Source organism: Anguilla rostrata, chromosome 10 (assembly GCF_018555375.3).
Source record: "Anguilla rostrata isolate EN2019 chromosome 10, ASM1855537v3, whole genome shotgun sequence".
Taxonomy (NCBI): Eukaryota; Metazoa; Chordata; class Actinopteri; order Anguilliformes; family Anguillidae; genus Anguilla; species Anguilla rostrata.
The window spans coordinates 10,432,675-10,460,382 of NC_057942.1; the positions used below are offsets into that span (position 1 = coordinate 10,432,675).

The 27,708-nt window shown below is 40.6% G+C and overlaps 1 protein-coding gene across 5 annotated transcripts in view; it reads right to left on the minus strand.

The window, feature by feature from the left end:
* The window catches only part of LOC135264939 (transmembrane protein 132C), a 127,644-nt gene that overhangs the window by 31,067 nt on the left and 68,869 nt on the right, over positions 1-27,708 (minus strand). For 2 of the 5 annotated variants that reach the window (XM_064354004.1, XM_064354005.1), the window contains exon 3: positions 2,262-3,147. In XM_064354004.1, the coding sequence (XP_064210074.1) occupies positions 2,262-3,097 (836 nt within the window). In that variant the 5' untranslated portion in view covers positions 3,098-3,147. Of the gene's footprint in view, positions 1-2,261; positions 3,148-15,889; positions 16,776-27,708 lie in introns of those variants that run through there. The other 3 variants (XM_064354002.1, XM_064354003.1, XM_064354001.1) reach the window with 3 other exon arrangements.

Sequence of the window (27,708 nt, forward strand, 5' to 3'; positions counted from 1 at the left end):
TATATCATTCCGTGATGGTGTTGCATTATTCATGCACGTTCAATGAAGATATCCATGGTTAAGGATTAATTCAATGTAAACAAATGAATACTGTTTCACTTTTTCTCCATTAATTGCAGAGAGACCCAAACATCCTCCAGCTCTAAAGTTAATTGAACTGGGACACTGCTGTTTAATATTTATGGTCTGAGCAGTGAGTGGGACTGCTGGGAAAGCTAGGACCGAACAGGATTCTGGCATGGAAATACATTTGTGTTTTTTAATAGACTCAGAATTAGATACACAAATAATATTAGATAAAATAAACAAACGAATAATCATAAAAAATAAAAAAAGCAATAAATCTTGTCTTCAGCGCGTGGTGTATCTGCGCTGGGCATCGGAATGCATAATATTACCGCGATAGATCACAACAGAAAAGAGAGCAAGCCTCCTCCTGAGGACTGCCACCTTGCTGCCTCTGATTCATTAATGTGAACATTGACTGATTGACCACGTTGGTCATTAAAAAACACACCCTTACTAGCCAGAGGAGGACAGCCTCCCCCTTTTGAGTCCGGTTCCTCCCAAGGTTTCTTCCTATCTATCTCACCCAGTGAGTTTTTCCTTGACACCACTGTGTTCTTAACCCTTTAAGGTGTTTAACTGAATGTAACCATGACTACTGGAAATTGAAAGCAATGGAGTTCTGACTTAGAATTTAGAAATAGTATTCCAAAAAAACCTACTCTTCAAAGGGTTACAGTAAGCCAAAGACTGAATGAATGAATGTGCATCTCCAAATACCACTCTGGATATAATATCCTTTGGCGTGCAGGACATGTGACATGAGATAAACACATGCCTTTGTATGTGCTGTTAAGATAGGCAAGAAACACCAGCTATCACATGGTGCAGAGCAAAAAAAGTGAAGCTGGGAAGTCCCATTACTATTAGGCCTACATCCCATTAGTCCTATCAACCTATCGGCACCATAGATATTTCTCTTTAACATCAGCCATTCCCAGAACTACGACAACGACAACATTTATCATATTTCCTGAAAACGGCTGTAATCCTGGATAAATCCCATTTCCCAATTTTTTCTATGTTTTCTATGAGGGCTGGATTTACCCAGACTGCTAAAACTGCAGATGTTCCACGGAAAAGACATCTTGGCCAGTGGCCAGTTCTCTGCGACGGAATTATGTGGTTCATTCATTCTCAGATTTCCTTCCACACATATTTTCATTTGGGGTGGTCTGGTCATCAATATGCCTGAAATACAAGCATGTCAGTCACACAGAGCTCTGTCTTTGCAGAGGAAATTCAGTTATCAAATGCAAGACATAATTGGTTGGGATCCATAAAAATAGCCACGTCTGGACCAGTTTGGTTTTTTAACAGCTCTGGCCTAAGTAATGCAGGTGATAAGTGGCTAATAACTCTACAATAAGCTGAAGATGTGAAGACTGCATGACTGCGGACTGGCCAGACAGGAGTTCTTTTGCATAAACATTAAGCGAGACTTTGCACCCCTGAAATGGTCTTTTTCCATGGCGTTACATTTATCATTATTTTCCTACACTTTTAGAGCAGTGTCTATTTTTCTTCCCACCAGCCCATGTAGTTCTGCATCACAGAAATGTCAGGTTGGAGCACGCCACCCAACCAACCCAATCACCCGAAAAACAGTTTTCTTACTTTAAACATTCAGTCAGGCATTGCCAGACTAAAAGCTTGCTGTCTTGGAACTGCATTAAAATTTCCTTTTCCAGGCAGATTTTTATGACCATTTAAGTATTACAACTCAGCATGTACCAAATCACATCCAAATCCCCCAACAAATGTTACATCCCTTCACACCCTATCCAAGTAAGCAACTTTGAAAAAAAGCACTTAGAGAACAGCAAGGAGTCCAAAATGCCAGTAATACATTAGCCAGTTGGATTTTATCATTGCAAAATCTTCCTGTGCTTTTATAATAGGGCCCATACAAAATCATTCCTGTATGAAATTAGGTGATTTTCTACTGAGCTGGGGCGATTTCCTGCACTGGTCCACAAAAACATCCTTAACTTCAGGAAACACAAGCAGAATCTTATATAGTACACCATATTTCATCTGTAATGAAACAATTCTCTATATAAATGTGATATAAGTATGCAGTATGAAGACTGACACCTGAATTGCACGGTGCACACAAATGCCTTTCAGAAGTATTGTAGACCCATTAATGCAGACCAAACCATTCACAAGAAAGAGCCCTAGGAGAGACCTACTTGAGCGTAAATTTGTCCAAGGAGGAGGAGCTGGACATGAACACGTAGAAGGTGGTGATGTCCGTTTTCTTCAACGGCTTGGAGGACGTCTGTATGATGATCGAGTCTCCGAGCTTGAGCTGAGAGACGGACGCGTTTCCCCGGGCCACCTGCAGGAGGCGCACGCTGCCGATCCTCAGCATGGGCGTGGCGTAATCCTCGTCGGGCGACGGCGGCGGCCGGGCCCCGCCACGCCGCCCCCCGCCCTCGCCGCTGCGCCCCCCGCGGGAGCTTGGGCGCGTTCGGTAGTAGAGCTCCACGGCGTTGCCCTCCTCCGGCCCCTGCCTCTCCCTGCTGGAGGTCTCCTCGGCCGGGCTGAACCAGCCGGCCGGGGGCTCCAGCTCCGCCAGGCAGGTCCCCCTCTGCCCCCCCAGGGAGCAGGAGCCCCTCACCTCCTGCGTCTGCCAGAAAGCGAACACCGTCACGCAGGGCAGCTCGTCGTCTGCGCCCGCCTCGCCGCCGTCCCACTCCCTCCCCGCCACGTAGAAGAGCACCCGCACCTTCGGCGCGGAGGAGAGGACCCGGCGGGTCAGCACGAAGGCCTGGATCTTCCAGCTGAAGGTGGAGGCCCTGGGGGAGCGGAAGAGCCGGACCGTCTGGACCAGGTCGAGCGGCACGGCCCGGGCCACGGACAGCGGCCCGTAGCTGGCGTTGATGGAGGGCGGCCGGGTGGCCTGCAGGAGGACGAGAGGCTGGGAGTGCGTCTGCATGCTGGAGTTCTGCATGATGTCCTGGTTGGCCTCCTTCAGGAAGAGGTAGTCTGCACCCAGCACCTGGTAGCTGATGGGGAGGGACATGGGGAACAGAGGGGGGCTCTTGGTGTTCTCTCCCAGCTCCGGGCTCAGTTCTGCAGAAGCAGGAGGAAGATTACATTCATTAAATTTTTATTTTAGTATCATCCAGCACATTACAGCAAGAGTGAAATGGAAGAAATTAAGATAAACTGAAACAGTTGAAGCTGTTTAAGCAATGTAAGCTACCAATGAATATTATACATTCAAGACATACTTAAGTTTCAGTAGTCTCCATTTTATTATTTGCAGAGAGAGAAATAAAACAGAAGTCTGCCACATTCCAAATTAAGGCACCCACAAAGATAAAAGTACAAAAAGGCAAAGCACCTCTCTGAGAAACAGTTTAGTATCTCACATCTAGATGCTTATAGATAATTCCTCTCAAAAGTTTAGAGTGATTAGTATAGTCATTTAGACAGTGATTGGAAAAGTGGAAGTAAGCAAGGGCTTTGCTAGTGTAAGGTTCTTCTAGGTTACTGCAGAACAATGCATGTTAAAATGAAAAGGTCCCATATTTGGTTTTCTAGGAAGCAACAGCTAAAAATCTATATAGTGGATTAGACATAAAACAAATTAAAGTGAAAGGGTAGCACTGCCTTTTTGTTTAATCCAAACAAAGCTTCCATGATAGAGAATATAGCAAGGCTGCCTTTTTATGGCTGTGGGGATCATAGGGCACAACTTATGGGGTATTTTAATGTAAATGGCGTTATTGTAACCTTACTCATTTGACATATCCAGAGTGACCTACTTGAAGGAGCTAAGTGTTCAATAAAGTAGCTCAGTTCAGGTGCCCAGTGTGGGATTAAAACAGGAAAATCTCGGATCTCCAACCAAATCACTTGTTATGTATTCAGCACCTCACCAAAGGTCCATAAATGTTCTTAAATACTGCAAATCGACAGTCAGCTGATCTTACAAGACAATGTAAAAACACAATAGAATCATTTCCATTCATGTTATAATCATTGATGTATGAATATAACCATACAACAATTTTCATCTGAATAACAAATTGCTCTGGGGAAAAATGTAAAAAAATGATATATTAATGTATAATGTGCATCAGAACAGTCAGAAAAGCTGAATTTCTGGTTTGCTTTCACGAGTTCCTCTCCATGTATTTACAATAAACACATAAATCTACATTTCACTGCTGAGAAAAATATACTTACATATGCAAGAACTCAACCACGCACAAACTGCCAGCTCTCTTCTACATTATCCACACCACAGGTATGAATCACAAGTGACTTCGTCTTCTACATTTCACAACAGTATTTAGCAGTGTTTGTCTATTTCTGTGTCGGCATAATTGTGCTCTTTCAACACCTTCCCTGGTATTGGATTTCATAGCGAAACATTGATTAAATGTTTTTTTCGCAATCATTAGAACTGACAGCTGCCATCCTGCTTGACGCACTTTCACAGAAATCCATAAGGTATGATTGAGCGAGGCTCCTTCTCATTGGAAGTCAGGATGGATTGTCAGCTGCTGTAATATGCGGACAAACTTTGAATACCACTATTCTGCAATAATTCGTAAAAGTTAGAATCAATTACAAAGGTCACATTGTCTGCTGTTTCACATGAAAATTCAGAGGTGTTATTTGAATGTCAGAACACCGAGGCCTCATTAGCATACATTTCTACAAACACAGTACAGTCATAATAAAGACAGCTATCATCTAATATTAGCTCTAATTATGATATAATGACAAATTCCTTAGAAGACGTGTATGATTATAATTTCACTGTCGAGCCCCAGTTATTCTTTTTTTTTTTTTACCACTGCCACTAATAATAATAATAATAATCATCATCATCATCATCATCATCATCATCATCATCATATCATAATCATTATCATCTTCATCTGAACCATATAGTTAAGATCACAATTATAATAGATGTTGGGTTAACTGAAATCGTGCTGATTATAAAAAGAATGGTTTGTCTTGAATTAACCATCATAATGGGATTTCCCAGCCAAACAAGTACTGAAATCTTCTTTTTTATTAAAGCTCAATAGGATACCATATGACCCAAGACCATATCTAAACTATCTTCCATCCATTTTCTACACTGCCTCCTGGTTGGGGACATTGTGGGGTGGGGGGCATATGAATGAGTGAAATGAATACATATGAATCACTCACTCATATGTATGAGCAAATCAGAGCCTCCAATTAGCTGCATCTCTTTAGACAGAGGGTGGAAACTGTAGTACCCGTGGAAGCCTACACAGACATGAGGAGAACATGCAAACTGCACACAGACAAGCCAGGATTCAGACTCGGTACTTTCTTGCTGTGAGGTGACAGAGCTATTCACTCCACCACCGCGCCACCCACATCTAAACTTTATCCAATCACTCTGTGCTCAATGGTGTTAAACTCCTTTATCAGTTTAGTTAGAAACTGATGTTGCTAGGGTAAAATTCAACACTGATTGTCATTATATGTTCAAATGTGTCTCCGTGAGATGAGTCCCGCAGGAACTTGTACTTATCGGTCCAATAGTTATTCAGCTGTGACCAAAGGTTTTCGAATTACTGAATAATTCAAAATAGGATCAACTTCTGAATAAAAACCAAGTTATATCACCCAAGGATAGAGGATGATAATTTAAGAAACGGTTTTAAAGGAAGGGAGGAAATATGAGAGGCGACTTGGCAGAGAATTACAGTCTTTGCCAAGACTCTGAATAATAACGCTGAAACCTATTCATTTTTCACAGACCTTGGCTGTCACCAGTAACCATGGCCTCCTCGAAAACCCAATACGCAGGTCATAATGGATCTACATGTAATGGATCTACATGTGGCTCAAATCATCACGTTCCCGTGCTGTTCTTACGATCCACCCCTATGTTCACAGTAGTCCATCATACACCCTATGTTCTGTATAGAGCATGTACATGTGTGTTAGATAAATAATGATGATAATGACAGTCTAACATGCAACCTTCCCCACCTCAGATGATAATGAGGCATCTGACTGACACTGGCCTTCATGTGCCCTGTGGTATTCACTGAATCGCATGATGTCATGTGAATGTATAAATATCTGCGGTATTTATTTGCTTTACCAGGTGAAGACCTGTGAGGTCGAAATTCTGTCCTTTTGATTACATAATGAAAATCACAATTTATAGAGACAGAATTGTGCAGAATGACTTCTGAAAGAGCAAATTACTACACACACACTCAGATATATATATATATATATATATATATATATATATATATATATATATAGTGTATATATTGGCTGTCAACCAATCAGAATTTAGGATTTAGCAAAGCCATGATATAAAAACATACATTAGTTTGTTATTAGCTATTAGCCGTATATGTATGTATAAGACAAAGATTCTGACTCAAAAGGATCAGTGTCATCGCTCAATAGTGGGGAAACAGCCCATTTCCTTTGAAAGTACTCATACTGCGATGCTCAGCCTTCCTGCAGGTGACCAGTTGTCCTTGCTGAGACAGTGCTGAAAGTAGCACACTGCACCACACAGGGAATCTAATTCTAAACCCATCCTGTCTCCTTCTGACAGCAACACAAAGTATTATTGTGGAATGGGAAGCATTATGCTTGGCAGAGATGTAAAGAATGACACAAACTATTTCACTTCACTATTTTGAGCCAAGGGGTAGATGCTGCGTGGGGCAATATACAGTCCGAATGTACTTTTTTGATGGGATGTTCCACATTTAGCACAAAATCTGTCACACAGGACTTGAGGCTGAACACTTTTTTAAAGAGAAACATTTCTCTTGAGAGGAAGGCATGGTTTGACGTGAACTTGATGGAACTGACCCATTATTTCTTATGCTGGCGTGCCAATTGGCCTTCAAAAGCTGCATTAGCCACTTTTCTCAGCCAATAATAGTGACTGGTAGACTGACTTGATTTAATTAAACATGGATTTCAGAATTTGTGAGACAACAGTTTCACGGAGTCAGGAGTTTCTCATGGATCAATTCCGTGTGATTATATAGAGTGAGATTTAATAACCCTCCTCCCCCCTCCCAGACGCCTTGTTGCGAAGCTGGACAAACTAATAATTTATCTAAACTACTTAACACCAATCTATTGCGGCACTAATGGTTAAATGATGCATTGTCAAGGGAAAAAAAAGGTTACTAGTACTACACTGTGATATGTGTTAATAATTAATTTCATCATTTGAAACCATGAAGCTGGAACTCTCCCTGGCTGTGAAACCTATAAGGTAACAGCTATTTAACCGACATTACTCCCATTACCGGAGACACTTGACAAACCACCATCTCACCCCAAACCACTTCCATCGTTGCCCTGTTTGTACAGGCTAATTGATTATCCCTTTTACACAGAACTGCCAAGGTCATCTAACGTAAGGGCATTTGCAATGGAACAAATAAGCCTTTGTGTTTGGGGACGGGCATGGAGGGCAAGGTGGAAATGACTGTAGCATATCCACTCTTCTCCCATGACACAGAGAAGGCAGTGAGCATGCCCGTCTTCCAGAGGCCAAGCTGTGGTCAGGATTATTAGCACAGAGGTCACGTAGACCAGCATTCATGTTCATTATACATCCATTATACATCTGCGTTGATGAATTGCTCGGTACGGCCTGCTGACCTGGGTCAGCAACCTTGGTCTGTCTATAGCACACTTACTAGCTCCCTTGGAGAGCTGGGAACACAAGAACACACAAGGACAACCCGGGGCCATTATGCATTCATTACAGCAGACGGTCGAGAGCAATTTAGCGCACGGCTACCAGTCTGTCACGCAAGGAGCGCGCAGCGTCAAACAGCTTGGGATCCTGACCCTAAGATTCTTGCTTATTTCAGTTTTAGCCATTTGAACACATTGTTGTGGATGAAACAGGTGAGGCTGGCTCAGGTAAGCACTGAAACAGCCAGGAGATTTAGCATCTCACCACAGGCAGCACCATACACATTTAGCTGCTCACAAACTGGCTTATAATGCCAGTGTTAATCCAAAGCATCATAATTCCAATGTTTCCACCCCATTGCTATCAACGTACTGACACGTAATGGTTTTCATTTGTTTATTAACTTTCATTTTCAAAAACTCTTTGCTAGATTAATTGCATCTAAAACCGAATTTTCCTATGTTTAAGAAGTACATATCGTCAATATTTTAAATAGATAATGCGCTATATTTATATGCATTTTTTGCCAATTTAAATATTATTTAATATAATATTACATACTCCCAACCAAATACATGTATAGTGTTTGTGGTTTCCTCCATCAGTTTCATGACTAATGTCCTCACCAAACTTCCATGTGAACGCATGCTCGTTTGCCATACTTTGTGACTGTGGTGTTTTATGCACATGTAGCGGTGTGGTGACTGCGGGGGGAAACGCTGAGAGACTCTGCTCTGATCAGTACAGCCAGGCAGCTGTGATCCTCCCTTATTATCTATGCAGCTGGCGCCTCCGCGAGCGACCGCGCGCTTTACGGCTGCTCCCCGAGCCGTGCTTTATTCTCTCCCTCTCCTTCGCTAAGTTGCCCCTTCTCATTAGCTGCTGGGAGATTTAAACACCTGTTCGGCAGGATAACCTCCTCTCCCGTCCCCCCCGACCCCCCCACCCCGCCGCTGCCGGCCTCCGCAGACCGTCCCTCGCCCATATTTGGCGCTGTGTGAACTATGGGGGTCATTAAAAGCGTAATTAGCCCCGCTACTGCATCCACCGCGGCGCCGGCCTCATCAGCGGCTTCACGGCCCGCGGAACAAATGCGTGCAAACTCGCTGACGTCCGCAGCCAATTCATTAAGAGCAGAAGAGCAGCGGCCGGGCGGGGCGATCTGCCGTCTCCGCTCACCCGCCATAGCCAAGATGCTACTTTTGGGGGGTAGAGCTCCTTAGCGACTAGCGCGTGTTGGGTTCACAGAAGGATTCTGGCGAGTGCAGCTATTTTTTTGGACATTTTCAGAAAAGCACAACAGTGGGACGGGAACCTGTCCAAAAAAAGCGAAACACTGTTGCCATTTCGTTTTAGTTTTTCTTAGAACTAGATTTGTGATTGGACTTTCGTTCTGAGAAAGGAAGAGGAACACTGAGCACCGACTTGGAGCAGTAAGGCAGTACAATTTCAAATGACCTTTCTCTTGCTTTTCATTTTCCACAGTATCACAGTAGTGTCTATATCTGAGGATTAATCTTCATCTATCTCACTTTATTCACATGATGCGAGGGCCACTTATTATTAAAGAGTAATTAAGCATTAATTAATTAATACCTATAATATAAATTAGCATTCTGCTTTATCATTAAAGGATTGTACTCTAAATTTAAACTTACGGAAAAAAAAAACACTTTTGCAAATGTGAACAAAACGTTTCATAAATCCAGGTATGTCCTAGGTTCTCTCAGGAATATCATTTTTGAGAATCCCTTCTCAGCCTTTCCCACACTGCCTACAGTGTTTAACAGGGTTTCATATTACAAACACAACTGTTTTCATCACCTGAAATATATTCACCTGGGCTTGTGAGCCCACAAAGCTGAGGAGAGGGAAGCTTGTTCACATCCCCCACAATGTCTGCCAAGCTTCCAGAGGGTGGATGTAGGCGGAAACCATTTTACACTGACATACCCGTCAATCAGGACCTGCACCAATCACAAGAAAGAGCAGCCGGGTCCCTTCCCATTTACTCTCCTGACTATATGGCAGATGTCATCTGTCTAATATCATGTCAGGCAATGTAACGTAACAAAAAATATATTATAATAATAATAATAATAATAATAATAATAATAATAATAAATACAATTTAATTAAATGTGCTGCCTACATGTCCACAATCGCAGCATTTTCTGTTCAAGGTTGACGGTGGTCATTAGTATGGGAAAAATACTGGAGCAGTTAAGGAAAACAACCCAGTAAGGAAGCTGTGTGCCAAGGATAAATTCTGCTGAATGGTCTGGTGTACTAGATGACCTCCTTTGCCCATCAGGCTATGTGGGTGACTTGTGGATCTTACAGATCTAGACCACACACATAATTATTCTGATGTTTGCAAATCAATAGAGAAGTGCACACCATCCAAAATTGTGTGCAACACCCACCCATCATACAGGACCGATTAAAGTTCTGTGTCCCACAGACAAACATGGGACAGATCTCTTCATCAGCTGTTTCACCGAAGAATGCAAAATCACTGCTATTCGACAAGACCGACTCAGCAAGACAGGGAGAAAAAATGCCCTGCCAAGTTCAGAACTCCAGATGAAAGACAGATTTTTAAGAGTCTTTGCTTTTTCACTATCTTGTCTTCAACATTCATTTCAGTGAGGGATGTTTTTCAAAGGCACTTGAGGAAAAACCTTTCAAATGTATGCCAGACTTGAAATCATCACCTGTCTCTGCCAAACTCTTGAACATATTAACCAAAATAGATTACACTTAATACAATTCTTCCTTGTGTTATATGTCAACAAAATTCTGTTGTGTTATAGGAAACATCAATGGTAATTCCTTGCCAAGAGCACATGCATAATAAACATAATGTAATAACCTTAGTGATCATGCAACAGCTAATCAGAAAAATAATTATTCAAATAAAGAGGAAATAGAATTCTCACAGCAATAACATAACACTCTTTTGCAACATTAGTCTGAATTACAGAATAAGCAGCAGATCTGATGTCCTAGATTGGATCTTTCTGGCAAATGTCATTTCAAATAAATCATAAAATCTGATCAGACGCATGAACAGGCTCCTTTCATTTTCTGGAATTTTTCTAATTTCTTTGTTTTATTACGCACAGTATTGAATAAGGTTGTTTTTTCCTCAACAGAAGTTTGAAACAGATAATCATTTAGAGCTGGATCAATTTGTAGTCTTTTCCAGCTGAATAGTGCAGCGATTTGCTGACTATTTTCTAGGTGAGTGCTCATTAAAAGAACACAGATTCACAAAGGTAAAGTGGACATTTAACAGCACCAGAGCTATTTTTTTTCTTTCAAAAGTTACAACAGCGAGCTGGGAAAAAACACATTCACTACAAGCAGGGTAAATGAAGAGTGTTTGAGGTTTCCAGGCACATAAGGTTTTTGCACACAGTTCATTTAACCATTGGCACAGCAAATTTCTATATGCCGTGCAATACTGAAAGAACACAGATTTTTTAAAATTCTACCTCATTTTTTTCCACAAACACAACATCTAAAGGTATGAAAGGACCAGGACAGCATACATTTTAAAGTATGTCTTTGCAGGCAGGAAACAGCAATCCCTGTGATAATGTATTCACACCATTTTGCTATCGAGAGAAGACTCTTTAAGCCTATTCACAAGAGTCAGCGACTGGGAATAGCACTAGATCCACAATACCATCTTTCCTTGGCTTATCCTTATGCTGAGTGCCATCTAATAGTATGGATAGATACTGAATTCTGACACCCAGGAGAAAGAGGCATAGTTTCACTTGATGTTGAACTATCAATACTGTTACATTTCCTATTCTAACTGCATGGCCTAAAGCATTAGGAACAAAAAGAAACCATCGTTCACCATAGCTTCTAAGATGAGAACAGGGTGCACTTCTGCTTTTCATGATTAGCAATGGCTCCTTTGCTTCCATCGGTGGTGTAATACAGTTAGCTTTTCAGTTTGTGGGGCAGTAAATTGTGGAGCAGTAAGTTATTGCATAATTAGTTTGGATGAAATGGAAATTGGATTTAAAGTTTGGAGCTAATTTGACCACATGAACCTAATATTTGTGAACAAGAATCATTTGAATTGTCGTGTAGCCAAGAACATCCATCTTTTTAGGGAAAGCTCAAGCACTAAAGATTTTTTTTTAAGTGTGCATATAATCAGGTTTATAACAGAAATCATAATTCCCAGATTCACGATTGTACATTTTAATTGATCACAAAATGTTTGTCCAAATATGCAGTACACTAGTATATTCAAGGAGTCTGACTTAATGAAACAGGCTGAACATTCGATACACATATTAAAAATAACATGAAAAAGATGGCGTGTATTGCTTACAAAAAGAACAACCATCCTTCTTTGATCTCATCATCTCAAAAAACAAAGAGCAAGTTTTACAGTCTTACTACTGTATACATCTGTGCTTTACTGACTCACAGACAGATAAAGCACTGAGGATTATAAACAAATCCTGTCAACAGGAGAGCTTGTGCTGTACAATGAAGAACATTAAGAACCTAAGTGGGTTAATGGTTAAAGCCAGGAGAAAGAGAATGAAAAGAAATGCCCCCAGAGTCTTATCCAGGCTCAGTAACAGATAGGCCAGAGTTTTGCTTATTGTTGCTTGACATGCTTTACAGATGCTGCACAAGCACACCTCCCACCTTTGGTTTCATTTTAGTCTGATTCAATTTTTCTACTAGAATAAGGGACCTGGCAATTGGTGCACTATGTGTAGCCTTTGCCATCCACGTGTAACAAGTTCAGACGTAAACTCATTGTCTGCATCTCGTTCGAAAACAATGTTAGAAAATTTGTGTTCTCCACAGGGATGGGACAGGGAGCATTTTTGAGAGGACAGGACAGTGTAGGATTGTAAACGTTGCTTTAGTTATATTGGGGTGGGGCATAAAAAAAACTTGGACAGGACAGCGCAGGTGTTAGTTTTCACGCCTGTATCATGCTCTATTCAACCCGTCTCATTCATAGCAAATCTAATGATCCAACCATCTCTGGCGGTTGGAGCTTCTGATATTTCTCATTGTCAATGATTGGTCCACACAAATAGAAACCAAGCTTACAGACTCCCAAACTCATTTCCAGGACTTGATGTACAGTACGTGATGTGGAGCAGATGGCACAGAAATAAATTCATGTGCACCCCCACCACCCAACCCCCCCCAAAGCTCTTGGTAGCAATCAAAGTAGTAAAGGACAGCTGATTTGATTATATTGGGCACATTTTTTTTACCATCAAAGGTCACATAAGACTCCAACTGTGTGCAACACTGGACAGCATACAGAAATACTGAGAACTAAAAAAACACAAGTAGGTGCTTTCTAATAATAAAACTACATGGCTTTATAATTTACAGTATGCCAGATGACTGTTAGTAAGCTTCATTAAACCGAAGTGTCCTTAATTCTGAGCAGCATCTTCCATCAAGTGTCAGATGATTTTTTTCACTACTTGATCAACATTACAAGTTGGGGTTTACTGTTTACAGAACTAAAAATAATAAGAGATTTGGAATACTCGTTAAGCACAATGCTCACGGCCTTTGGCTCAATGCATTGTGTGAGCATTGTGTCTTACATGCAAAGAAATGGTCTCATTCTTCCATAATACTTATGAGTTATGTTTAATGAATGTAACTGAAAGTAAAGGATGGGGTGACGCTGTTAATAATTCAGGGCCACATTAAGCTCTAACATTGTCAGTATGATGATATCTGCACAGAGAAGCTTTTACGTGATCTTACCACAAACTGTCATTACAAAGCCTTGCAATTTTGCACTCACTGACTTTATTACAAAGTCTCCACATTTGCACTCAACAAAGGGTCAGTTTTAACAAGTGAAAGGCCATTTAATCCTTGTTCTAACAAGGGCAGTAGAGGATACCTGTTTGTGTGATCTTGTTCAAATGGCTTAGCTTAGCTAAGAGTCTTCACATGACATAAGCCACTATATTCTCACTACACCAAGGATAGGTCTTTGTATCAAAGACTAAAATGGGAAATCATTACATATAGACTACTGGTGGATACAGAGAATGTGAGTTTTTGTAAGATTTTTGATATGAGAGTAGGAGAGAAAGAGATGTGAGAGGGGAAGAGAAAAAGTGAAAAGAGGAAAAAAGAGGAAAATGAGAAATGTATATGGGAAGCAGGAAAAATGGTGAAAAAGAAAGACATAGAGAGAGAGATAATGAGAGAGAATGAGAGAGAGAGCAGGGATTGCTATACCCAATGAGACCCTTAAAGCTGCTTTTAAAAATCTGTTTTATCTGATTTTCTCTCTTTTTATGATCTTTTAATCCAGTCAGTTTTTTTGTAAGTCAGGGAACCTCATAGTCTGGGAATAGCAGCCTTCTGGGCAGTTACAAGCTCCTCTATAAATGTGTTTCGGCCATCAAAAAACAGAGTTATTGTTCCACAGCATTTTTAGAGTATTTAATCGAATGTCAGTGGGTCATGAGACTTCCGTGGGTCATGAAACAAAAACTATAGGTGTGATATTTGCAGCAAAACCTGGAAGACTACAGTGGGGATGGAATGGCCCATGCCACGCGAATGTTTTAGAGAAGGACAAGCTCTTTTTAAAAGCAGTGGGGGGATTGTATTTTCTATACATTCATTTGACCAGGTCAAGTGAAATGTCAGAACTGGCTAAATGAAGTGTGGCGCAAATTACCATGAATGGTAAAACAGAGAAAATTCTACAATACTAGAATCAGACTTCATGGAGCTTGAACATCCACCATGTTTATACTGGACAAACAGGGGTCAGTTGAAGTAGCAGGGACTGTTAACAGGGACAGTTGTATCACCTTGAATTTCTCCAATCAGAGCTAGGCAAGAGCTTGTTATTCACAGCAGCAGTCTAGTTTGAGAAATAATAGGCCAATTTACAGTTTTTTCCCACAGATGGCTAAATCCATATCTCAGTGCACGCCACCAGTGGGTTTTTGTTACCTTAAGCATATTCAAAGTGAAACTTAAGTGAAAATTAAGTACATTCAAAGACACTTGTTTGATTAAGACCTGAGACACCTTTATTTAGCAAGAATTTCAAAAATATAAACCTGCTTTCACTGCAACTACATGTTTTAACTGCAAAATTCAGGTAGAACAAAGGCCACCCAAGAGAAACAAAGTTTTTACTGTTGTGTACAGACTAGCTGTGAAGTATTTCTAAAATTCCCTTTGACTGACTCATAAAAAAACTATTGATTTGCTCAACAGTCTTTAGGCTACTGTAAAATGTCACTTCGAATTGATTTGCACTTTGTTTGAATTAGCTGCAAGGTATTTGAGACATTTAGGTGGATTCAAGTAAATAACTTCTTTTCAATGCATAGTAAACTTGCATGGCTGAATTAGTTTTCAAGGTAAAGGTATTTCCATGAAAGCGGTCTTTAAAATAGGCCAATTCAGTAAACGGCCTTTAATTAAGGGGCACATAAGAGTTGAAGTCTTCTCCCAGCCAGAAAAGGATAAATCACCCATAAAGAGAAGTAAAGCAAAGCAAAACAATGTAACGCCTTCGTATTTCTGTAGGCATGCAGTAATCAGTGCAATTGCATGTGATTGACAGGACTGATATTTGAATTTCACTAGAACACATTAGAACACTTAGGCCTAATATTTTGCATATGTGTAATTACGTGATGGTTAATAGTATTTCAATTTTGCAAATTAAAATACTGTGTTTGTCCTTTCTAATTAATTAATTAATTAATTAATTGGTCAATATTTTAAATACAGCCGCCACTGTTAATCGTGGCTAAAACACTAATTTTTATTAAGGTACAAGTTCAACAGTATATGACTGCTTTAAACTCACGACAGGCTACTCTAGAAGTAGCAGAAATCCGTTTGCTATACTTCTGGATCAAGAGTTACAACTTCTGTAACTAGATCTAGTCATCATCTAATTGAATATTGGATTTTAAATATTCTGTGAAATTTAAAAACTGTTTCCGCTGCAGGAATTGTCCTAAATCCGCTTCGTGAGACAATTATGCTTTATTATCTCGCTGGTAGCCTCTGTAGCCTCTCTTTTGGCAAAACTGGCAAATACATGGAAAAACTTACCTTGTGTAACTACTGTTGAAATCATAGCAAAAATTATTTGCGAGATCCTCCAAAAGTAAAAACAAAGGCTCATTTTGACAGCCGGAATGGCTCTGGATTTATTCCATGGAAGTTCCAGGTCGATCTCAGTTTAAATAGTTAGGGCTGAAAATCCTCTTTTGCACATTTCATTCATTGCATGGGACACCACAGCACTCTTGAAGATCCAAACAAGGGCTCATTCCACTTTGGCACTTTCCTTGTGTGGAGTAACACCTGCACCACGATTTAGAAACGTCCCGTTCGCGGAACCCTTATGTCTATCGCTGTTTTGGCAGTGCGCATTCATAGATTCAAAATAAATCTTTTCTGCTGTCTTAAATAACAGTCCGTACAATGCATTTCAGTGGTTTAACCTTCCGCATTACAAATAACATTCGCACAAACCAGTTCGTATCTGAGATATGAACGATGATATCAACATTGTCCGAAATGTGTATCCTACCTACCCCACATGTGCAACAAAAAGAATCGTGTCCACTTGAAAAGCGGTCAACTTTAGACAACTTTGCTAATTCCAGTTGCGAGTTCTCGGTGACGTTTGTTGAGTTTGCTACGAGGAGCAGCGCACAAAACCCAAAGCCCTGAAGTCAGTCAACAATCTGATCTGGAAAGTGTCCAATGCGCGAGCTCAGGGATTTAGGACTGTCATAAAATTATTAAACAAACGAGAGCATGGTGATGGAACATCGTGCGATTGAGTAGTTCATTTCTACGGAGAAGAAAGGGTACCGTGCATAATCCCATAGCCGTTTCCAACAGAATACGTCATCCAACCTGAAGACTAATGAACCCAAACGTTTTCGGTGATTCGCTGTATGAATCCCTATTGGACTACAAAATGCAGCACTAAATAAATTGAATGCAATTTGTAGAAATAAACGATTTAGTTAGTCTAAATTGTAATTAAAGACAGACTAATTAGTCCTAATTAATTTACTAATAAGAAACCATAGCCTATCAATTTAACTCCGTCTTGCTGTCTTCTTCACTTAAAAATAGGTTTATACAGCCAACATGAATTTGTTTCCTTAAATTAATTCTTAACAGTTTGTCTATGTTTTAAGCTATTTGTAGCCTAGCCCTAGATTTTCGTCCCAAGTAAACTAGCCTATACTCAATTCATCAGGCCTTCGTAACTCTTTTTTCCTTACAGTGATGTACAGCTATCAAAGATAACATGATAGATATAGTGTCCAGTTAGTCACCACAGAAAAAGGATTAGACATGTGGCTAAATTCCCCTCAGGATTATACTACAATTTGGCCTACTATTTACTGTCACATTTTGTCATTCACAGACATATAAAATAGAACATGTTACAATTCCGAGTTCCGAGTTTCTAACTGTTTCTAACTGTTTGTGAAACTAGACATATTTTTAAACTGTAAAATGAAAATGTGTGGCGGGCTACTTGGATTTCTGTGCTAGACAGATTGTGTGTAGTACGACGTGTAGTAGCCTCGGTAGTAGCCTAAAACAGTCACTAGACGCTTGGGAACACGGTCGGAAATGGAGTGTCAGTGCCCCCTAGTGGTCATCTACACGTTCAAATACTGTGTTTCTGTGCAGTGATTTCTGCAGGAAACATCCGACTTTTTGACTGCACACTCCTTGCAGATAGTTTCATCAGAAAAGTTCAATGAGCATCGGCGTTCATTTAAAATTAGTTGTTGATATAAAGGGTGAAGTACTTTGACATGTTTGTCTATTTAATAAGTGCTATAACATTTGTTTCGTCAACGGATGGATTACCAGAACTTGATACAAGGCAACATTCTTGACATAAGTGCATACATCCTTGAAATAAATATATTATCTATATATTACAATACTTAATAATATATTGGAAAATATACTAAATATTGCCACTTTATAAAATATAATAATATATCACACTTCTATGAAATATATTTAGGCCTATATTTTCCACATACTACCACATATAATTTGCAGTATATTCTATTTCCACAAGGTTTGGCTGTGAGAAACACTCACCCAAAATACAAATGCGCACAGAAGATGATTACTGAAAAATTGGAAAAGAAATCATTCACAACCTCAGCAATCATATTCACAATCAGTAATAATAATTTCTACTCTTTGGCCATGTGCACAAAGGCACAGGCAGAGAAAATTATTTTTGCTTGACCAACGTAACAGTGAATTAAGGACCGTGCTGGGAGGAGAGGGGCCTACCGCTGCTGTATGTTAGTGGCTGGAACACCAGACTTCAGAGTCGCGGGGAAGTCGCCACGAGCAGCACCTCGACGCTGCAGCTTCGCGATAAGCTTTTTACAGGGGCCCGCTGTATTGTGGCTGTAGGGCTCCCGTGATACTCTCCAGTCTTATGACTGCTCCCAGCGCACCGGCACACCGCACAGCAAGCCAATCTCTGACAACCTTCTAGCAGCCTTGCTACAAGTTGTTATTGCATTAAAAAATAGATAGGCCAACAAATAAAAATTCAGTTCTGATGGATTGTGAGGAGGAGGGGGGAAAAAAAGCAAATTTATATTTAAAAATATTCCTGTTTTGCTCCGCTGTGCTGATGGAAAATCAGAACTGTCGACTCTCGCACTGTCACAAAGTGAATTCAAGTAATTTTAGTTGTCGTGTCGGTCTGACAATCAAACAGGCTTGTCTCGCCTCTAGCTGTGTACATCAGAAGAATGCTACAGTACACCGCAAACGCCAGATGAGCAGTGATTTCGTATGACTGCCTGTGCCTGTTGTCCACCGGCTCTCCAGCATAGGTGTGCTGCAGCATTCTTTCCTCCAGAGCCCTGAGTAATTCTGACACAGTAAGTTACTGGCACAAGTTCAGTGTATGTGCTCTGAACCCAGATGGGGCCGTGACACAAATGTCACTCAGCAAAGCACTCAGCTGCTGCTAGGGCTATGAATGCTAGGACTAGCATTGTGTCAAGGAGTAGATGCTGTCACTGCGTGCCACTGAAATCACAGCATTGCGACAAAGATTAGGGTCTGACCCTGTGACCCATGCTCGCTGAGACGCTACTCTGAAACCATTAAGGAGGAGGTTTTTGCCCTAGTCCCTTCCTGCTATTTTTGTTTTTTTTAACTAGATTTGGACCTTGTCATGTGACACATGGCTGGCTCATAGGGTCTAGAGCAGTGGCAACCAACCCTGTTTCTGGAGACCCACCATCCTGTGGGTTTTCACTCAAACCCTAACAAAGCACACTTCATTCGACAGCTAAAGATTTAATTGAGCTGCAAATATTAGAGCTGAAATGAAAACCTACAGAATGGTAGATCTCCAGGAACAGGGTTGGTTACCATTGGTCTAGAGAGTTACAGTATGCAGGGCTGAAAGCCATCCACTGACAGGTGTCATATCGAGCAACACCTCATAACTCTTCTCCATCTCCAGCACCTGCTGGAGATTTTAATACCTCGTGGCTGGAAGAGCACCATGCTTTCCTGAGGATGGGCATGAAAAGCAGAAGTTTATGTGTGAGATAAATCAGACAGGGGGAGAAGAAACATGGCAGGATTGGGACCTGCTAGTGTGTGGGGATGCCTCTATGTTTCTGCTTCCTGATATTTCACTCTGGAGAAATGTGGAAGAATGGAAGTATGTTTTGTGGAAGTATGTTTTTGCATGAGGCTGTATGGAACTCATTTCACTTCTGTCTCTTCTTAATTATTTCTGAATTTTCTGAAGGGAATTGTCCTAAACAATGACAATGTTAATTGAATGGTGGCAGAGAAACAATAAAAGACTAAGATTCTGGACCCTTCATCTAAGGCTAATGCACATATCCTGTGCAGGCATGCGGCATTTCTTCGGGGGTGGGGGGACTAGCTAGCGAATGCAAAATAACAAGGAAACTGCACCTATCCTAACCCAAAGCATTTGTATAATAAACACAAATAATTGATGTCTGCATTGCTACGGGTTTGCGATTGAAGAATTTCATTTGAATATTTTGTTAGTGTTGGAATAATGTGTTTGCTCTGCGGGGCCCACTGGGTGGTCTCAACAGGATTGCTAAAGCGAAAGGGGTAAATAATCTCTTGTCCAACAAGGCAATTCAGGCTATTTTACAATCCCTAATGTCTGGATTACACAAGCAGGTTTGCTGCCCATTCCGGCTACATTTGCAAAGATATTGCAGTGATATGACAGCTTATGTCCGCATAATGGAAATATAAGGCTTCATCTAGATGGCGCGACACAAAAAAAAGTCAATAAATAAAATAAGGTTATTTTAGGCACAGGTTCACGTGACAATAGGTTTATTGATTGACCTGATTAAGAGTTCTGTTTTTATTTTTCAGGGACTGTGACAGAAGTGCATCTGTAGATTACAAATGGATTAAAGGCTAAATTTAACTTTCATTTCCCAATCAGATTTTGCAGGAAATAAACAGCAAGTTGCTTTATTTAGAAAGATAAACTGTGATGCTTTGAGCCAACCTCAGAAGCTGTCCTCAACCCCTCATATCCTAAAACGTCATAAGCCTTTTTCTTTTTTCCAGGTTTATATTTTCTGTTTTTGGCAACTAGGTGTAATACCACTTCTGCCTGCACAATTTGCAATGGTGCAAAGCAAGAGTAAGTGGTGTAGTGTAGCTTGGTGTGCATTGAATGAACAAAAACAGCCATATTTAGTTTCTATTGCACTGAGCAGTTGCACCAACCTTGCACTACTACCTGTCGGTCTACTCCGTTGAACTCTGTGGTCACTTAAGACAACATGAACAGGAATTTTTTTTCCCATGCATATTAGGGAATTAAAATATCTGATGTCAATAGTTAATCAAGGTACTATTGTATTTAAAAATATATTTGTAGCACTGAAAATAAACTCTCAGATTTGTGTTACAAGTGTCATGTCAGCTGAACTTGTACAAACGTTTTTGGATAAAACTATACACATGCGCAATGATCTGAATGCCACTGCAGTGGAGAGCGTAATGCTTCAGTCACACAAACTGTCCAAAAGTTGTGGAATGCCAGAGAATAGTTTTCCTATGAAAACTTTTCAAACACAGTCAGGGGCATTTTTTCTGTAGATGCTTTTTCATTCACTGTATTTGAATATTTACAGTGTGTGGCCTGAAGAAGTCAATGTGGCCATTGGTCATTCTCAGCCAATTATATTTCCATATTTACTATGTGTGGCCTGCAGAAGCCATGTCCCTATTGGTTGTTCTCAGCAAATAGTAAGCAATCTACCAAAAAGACTGCAGGAGAACAATGCCTCAGGATATGTAAGTAAAGAAAATATCACTGTCGTTGATGGATGCCAAAGTTAGCAGAACAGTGATTCGTTATTATGTGAATAGTATCAATAAGTTTGTGATAGATGAGCATGCCATGCTAGCAAGGAATGCTTTCTCAACGTACACCATCCTTCTCTTTGACAGGTGGAGAAGTAATGTCAAAATATGTCAGCCCACAAGCTCAGTTCATCAAAAATGAGTCACCAACAGACAAAAACCTGCATTTCTACAAATCCAGCCTGAAGCAATGTGATGGATTGTAGACCCCCCCTTCCCTTTTTTCTCTTCCTCCTCCCCTTGGGATCGTTATTAGTCACATCTGTTTCATAAGCCTACTACCAAGATTCATTAAAAAGAAGCTTCATAAAAGAACATGTTCATATGACTTCTGAGTATGAAACAAATATAGGCTTAAAAATAGCTTCTTAGAAAAAGATAAGAGAAAGAACATGCATATATGTAAGGACCTGTCTTTTCAGCAATGAAAGCACACAGCCTGTAATCCAGTCTTCCATACAGTGTTTTCATGAAGCCACCTGCTGAGCAATATTTAATAGAACATGGTATACATTGCACTATTTGATTTCTCTCGATTTGTCACTGAATTACCTCTAGGTATCTGCAATTAGACATTGATTCGAGAATGCCGCTCACGGCTATTGAAGCATGTATATAAAAATTTAATAATCTGTATTATGATAAATTGTCTGCAATACTTACATTATTCTCAGTAGTTTATCGGCACAGCCTCTACAATCTAGTGAGAAGTTGTGAATAAAAAAAGGGTTGTTGGTATGAAGCAAATGTCATTTAAAAAGAAGAAAGGAAAGTATGCAATATATTTTTGTATTTACCTTAATCACTGTCATTCAACAAACTGGACTGGCACAATGTTGTGAAAAATTGCTGTTCATGCAAAATATCCCTCAATCTGCAATCCACTAGGGGAATATTGCTTTGCAAGTTTGTTTAAGGTTTGTTTATTTATTTGATTCAGTGCCGCTGATAAGGGGCATTTTCACTGTAATTGTAAATTTTGATTCAAGCACCACATTTCACACACAGAACAAGCATCAGTGATTTTTGGCAACAGGTCCCTGGTACCCAGTCCCTTTCCTGGTACTTGGTATATCTCTGTGTGATACTTGCTTATGTCTTTAAATGAACAACACTTCAACAAATCTGCTCCATTATTTAGATGTTGTCATTTTGACAGAATTTCAGTCTAATCCATTCATGTAACACAATAGTTTCTGGACTGTCAAACTCATTATAATCCATTTGTCTTGTCTTGTCTCAATCTCATAATATTAATCACAGCTAATTGCCTTGTATATAGACGCATTGAAGTTTTCTTACAGAATTACAGATTACAAAGCCCAGTAGCAAAATACATTAAACTTTAAGTAGGACCCTAGGCAGTGAATGCAGGTTCAATGCAATCTTATGGCACTTGAAAGGTCACTTCAAGTGTGACCAACCTCTTCACTTCTGCAGGAGTATAATAGCATGTACAAGAAAGACACGCTCTTTGTAGTGTTCTTGTATCATGGCACATATATACAGACAACTGAGAATACGGGACCTCAGGAATAAAAAGCTGTAAGAACTGCAGAGCTCTTAATCGCTGACCTATTCCCCCTCTACATGCTACCCTCTTCCATAAATCTGTTGTGGATCCCTTTTTAAATTATGATTACCGAGCATCATCTTTCAGTTTGGCCACCATGTTTGCGGTCCTTGGAAGCTCATGGCAGGGACCTAAGCCACATCTGGCACTGAACTAATACGCATCCAGGTGAAGAGGAGTAGTCCCATTTACTGAACTACTTTAGAATTCCTGTCATACACACTTCTTGATACACAGAGTCTGCCAGGAGTGGTCATTACATTACCAATAACAATTATTACAAACAACAAACAACAGATCAATACAGATAATGTAACTATAACCTGAGTTTGATTTTAATTTTTATAAATTTGTGTTATGCTTGTCTTTTCTGCTTTTATTGGCTTACCGTATGCAAACACCTTGCTGATTACACAGTGAGAGAAGCTGATATTTTAAACAATATTTTACATAACATTTAGAGGCATTCGATTTGTAATCTTAGCACTGTTTAACTGAAACTAAAAAATATATATTGTCGACTTTTGTTCAAAAGCCTTCTCATGATGCTCATAGTTCATGGCAACACATGCTGACGTGGTATACACACACATACACACACACACACACACACATATGGTATGTGTGTGTGTGTGTGTGTGTGTGTGTGTGTGAGAGAGAGAGAGAGAGAGAGAGAGAGACAGAGCACGTATACATACAGCTTTGAAGTGACATTAAATTTTTTACCTGCTGTGTGTATGTGTGTGTGTGTGTGTGAGAGAAAGAGAGAGAGAGAGAGAGCGAGAGAGAGAGAGAACATACAGCTTTGAATATACATAACATATTTTACCTGCTATGCTGATAGTTTAGCACCTGCATGAAAATACATTTTAAAAGGTTTCTGATTACTGTATCTTCATCATGATTTACACATTTTTGTATTATTTATTTTCTTGGCAAATGCCCTCATCCAAGACACCTTCTGTTGCCTACACTTTGACTTATTATCCATTCATACAGCCAGACATTTACAGTAACAATTCAGATTAAGTGCCTTGCACAGGGACACAGCCGTCATGCCCCACCAGGGAACTGGACCTGGCCTTCCGATAGCAAGTCAAGTTATAAAACCACCATGTTGCATTGCCACCAAATCATTCCTTCTCATATATGTCAGGTTTCAATGGCAGCCATTTTATAAGCACAGCCCCCAGGAGTGATAAAAAAATCCTTGTGGCACTTCTGGAGAGGTTATGGACAGGTTGCCACCTTGTTAGTGTAACCTTGACAGAAACGGCAAATCGTGTCTGGAGTCCTGCTCTACAGCACTTTTCAGGGGAAAGGCAAGGTTATGGCCGGATCGTATGATCTCTGCTATGATTACTGCATTACCTTGACTTATATGACTCTTACTTTACTACTGTTGCCAAGGGCAAGTTTCTAAGAGTCTCTGCACGAAAATATACAGTGCTCAGGTGAATGTGGGGAACATGCTCAGAAGCGCATTCTTTCTTCACAATCTGCTGAGCACAGCTGGAGTCGGCGGATAGTTGCCGGTGGTGTGAGTCTCCACCGCTGCCATTAGAGGTCGTTACAGCCGCTGAAATATTTATGCATCGTTCCAAAGACAAATGGATCCTGACATCTTGCCAGAGATGCTTATTAATGCCGAGTGGTGATTGAGGGGTCACGGCGACAGTGAATTTAAACACACCCCGGCGAGAACATTACGGGCCGGTAAGTGCCTTCCGGGTCCAGGTATCCCGAGACCGCGACAATGGTGATGCTCAATAATATATGAGAGCAATCTTCTCCCCGGGAGTAGAACGGGCTCGCAGCCGAACCTCTGGCATCTCCGGCAGATTTCCCCAGTGTGCCAAAAAAGCATCGCGGCGGTAGATCAGTGCCGCCGTGAATCCGCCGCTTGCCAGCAAACAGAACAAGCCAGCCGTAGTGCGACAACGGCTCGGGAGATCGCTCAAAAGTTCAACAATACATCCCTTTTCTGCATTAAAGGTATATGTACATACTCTAAAAACGATCCTACACGGAAAAGGGGAAAACGCGCCTGGAAGTAAGTCCATTGCCCCCCATCACTCTGACCTGTTTGTTTAGTATATTACATTACATTACAGGCATTTAGCCAGAGCAACTTACATAACATTTTACATTGCATTTCATTGCATCCATTTATACAGCGGGATATAGCAATGCAGGTTCAGTAACTCGCTCAAGGGTACAATGGCAGTGTCCTACCCAGTAATTGAACCTGTGCCTTTTAGGTTCCTTAGCCATTGTACCACACAGTAACCCTTAGTATTTAAGTCAGGTGAAAATAAGAAATGATCTTCCTTTAATAGAGCTTCATACTTGTTTCAGCCTAAAGCAGGGGGATGTATAAAATTCTGCTAGCTGGTTTACATGATTTCACTGGAGTTTATGTACACATCTCCCCAAAATATACATAGAGGTGATTTTGGCAGACAAGAAAATAAACATAAATATAGATGCAGGCAGCAATAATAGGGATCAGAGCACACATGGGTAGTCACAATGGCAGAGTTGTAGATCTGGAATGCCTGAAGTCTGTGCGTGTGAAGCTTGTCATCAATTGGCCTTGTGGTATGGACCAAAATGTAAATACAGTATATGGATTATAGTGCCACCATCTGGCCAATATGTGTGGGACACCTTTCTTGACTAGTGGGGGGCCATAGCAACCCACCTGCTGAATATGGTTACTCTAGGACAGGGCTGCTCAGCAGGTTTTCATTTCAACCCTAATTTGGCACACTTGATTGTACAGCTCAGCAAGGTTTCTAGCGGCTGAATGAGGTGTGCTTTCATAAAACCTACAGGATGATAAATCTACAGGAACAGGGTTGGGCAGCCCTGCTCTAGGACTTACGGTTTCTGAGGCACAGACACTTTTATCTGAGGAAAAGAAAGAAAGGAAGAAAGAAAGAAAGAAATTATTCCAGAAACAGCAATATAGTTCCAGCACTATGTGCTTGGAACCCTAACAAACAGGGGCTGCTGGGTAGCTCATCTTGTCAGTGCTCTGTTCTAGCCAATGGGCCAGGATTCGAATGCAAGCATCGGCCGCAATCCGCAGTCAGTTGGTCTCATTACTCTAGCAGACCCCGCTGGTCAATGAGGCACCTATGGTCTGCTTGCTAATGCTGCATCAGGTGTCTTCATCTGACTCATGTCTGTGCAAGCTTGGCTTGTATGCTGAAGTGTGAAAATAAGCAGCTGGTGGCATCATGTGCTTCAGTGCACATGCTCCCCTGCATAGGCGGTGCAGCTTCCAGCATGAGTGCAATTTCAAACAACTGAGAATTTCAAACTTGATGAAAATATCATAAAAAGGAACAAAATTCATAATAAAAGCATGAGAAAGGTACAAACTGCCTGTTTTGACTAAAAATAGTGCCAAATTTGCATATTGGAGATATTTAAGAGAGAACCACTTTTAATTTATTGCAAATAAAATTAAAATTAAATTAAAATTAAAATAATTCAATTGAAATTAAACTGCAGCAGTCTGTGTGCCAGTAATGTGAACGATATCAAAGCCCCTGGTGCAGTGAGATGTCCATGATGTAGGGAGTCGCCACGCTCCTCATTTAGTCCACAATGGCTCTTTCCTCATTGAGGAATGGCTCAAAGGTAAGCATGGCCTTCAGGTATGTGAAATGATGACTCTCCCAAGGGGTCAAGACAGGCTCAAATGTATGTACAACCTCATCTGGAAAGATTGCCTTCCTTACCTGTCTGTGAGAGTACAGATTGTGCCATTCTTTGCTCTGTCTTATTTTTCCTTTCTTTCAGCTCTTGGCCAACATATGACAGGAATAGCCCTATTTTGTGTGGGAGGAGAAACGGTCAGTGCAGGAAAGCAATAAATCAATAAAGCTCTCAGGGAGAGAGAGAGAAAGAGAGAGAGAGAGAGAGAGAGAGAGAGAGAGAGAGAGAGAGAGAGAGAGAGAGAGAGAGAGAGAGAGAGAGAGAGAGAGAGAGAGAGAGAGAAATACAGATTGTATGTTCTGTTTTTTTACTGAAACTAAACATTGCCCGTCGGTGCTTTGAGTCCAGACCTTTCCTTTTTTCAGACTCCAGGTAATATCTATTATCTACACAATCAATGCCCTTAACTTTTGAAGTGAGTAGAACTTCACCCAAGTCATGGCCTGACTGCTTCCCTGCGTGAAACTGCTGAATTTCACAGTTGGTCCAAGAGGTAATCTTGACCCCAAAATCAAATGAAGAAAAAAAAAACAATAAAAAGCTACAGTACAAAATTGGAATGATACATGCCAAGCACGACAAACCAGCTGAGAACCAAATGGCCCTTAACTAACACACAGTTACTGTTTCCAAGGTACCCAGTGTGTGGGAAAATTTAGCACCTTTCACAGAGGCAAATGTTAAATTTAAGTTTCTGCCAAAGATATATTTAAGGACATTCCTGGAGAAGTTATGTCACCTCGTTAACGACTATGACTAACCTAATAAGATATTACTCATTCAGGTGCAAAGGCTTTAAGTGAAATAATTACCACTTTCATATCACTGCTGTGCCTCTGTATAGTCACCAGTGAAAAAAGTCAGATTCTGCAAAGGCCAGGCAAACGATTCTTTGAATTATAGAGCTTTTTCAGGGATACTATCAGTAATGTATGAGGCAGCAGTGACAATAGCAAGAAACTGAAGGCATTCATCCTATTTTAGACAGCACTTGAGCTCCAGAACGAATGGTAATCTAGAGCAGATAAGGGCAGAGGAAACCAGCAAGAGGGCCCTTGGAATCACTGTTGGGTTTGTGGCATTTTAGACCAACTCCTTCCCCCACCCTGGAGAAAACTGGACCCAAATGGCAGGAACACAAACACCTTCACCTTTAGTTTCATAG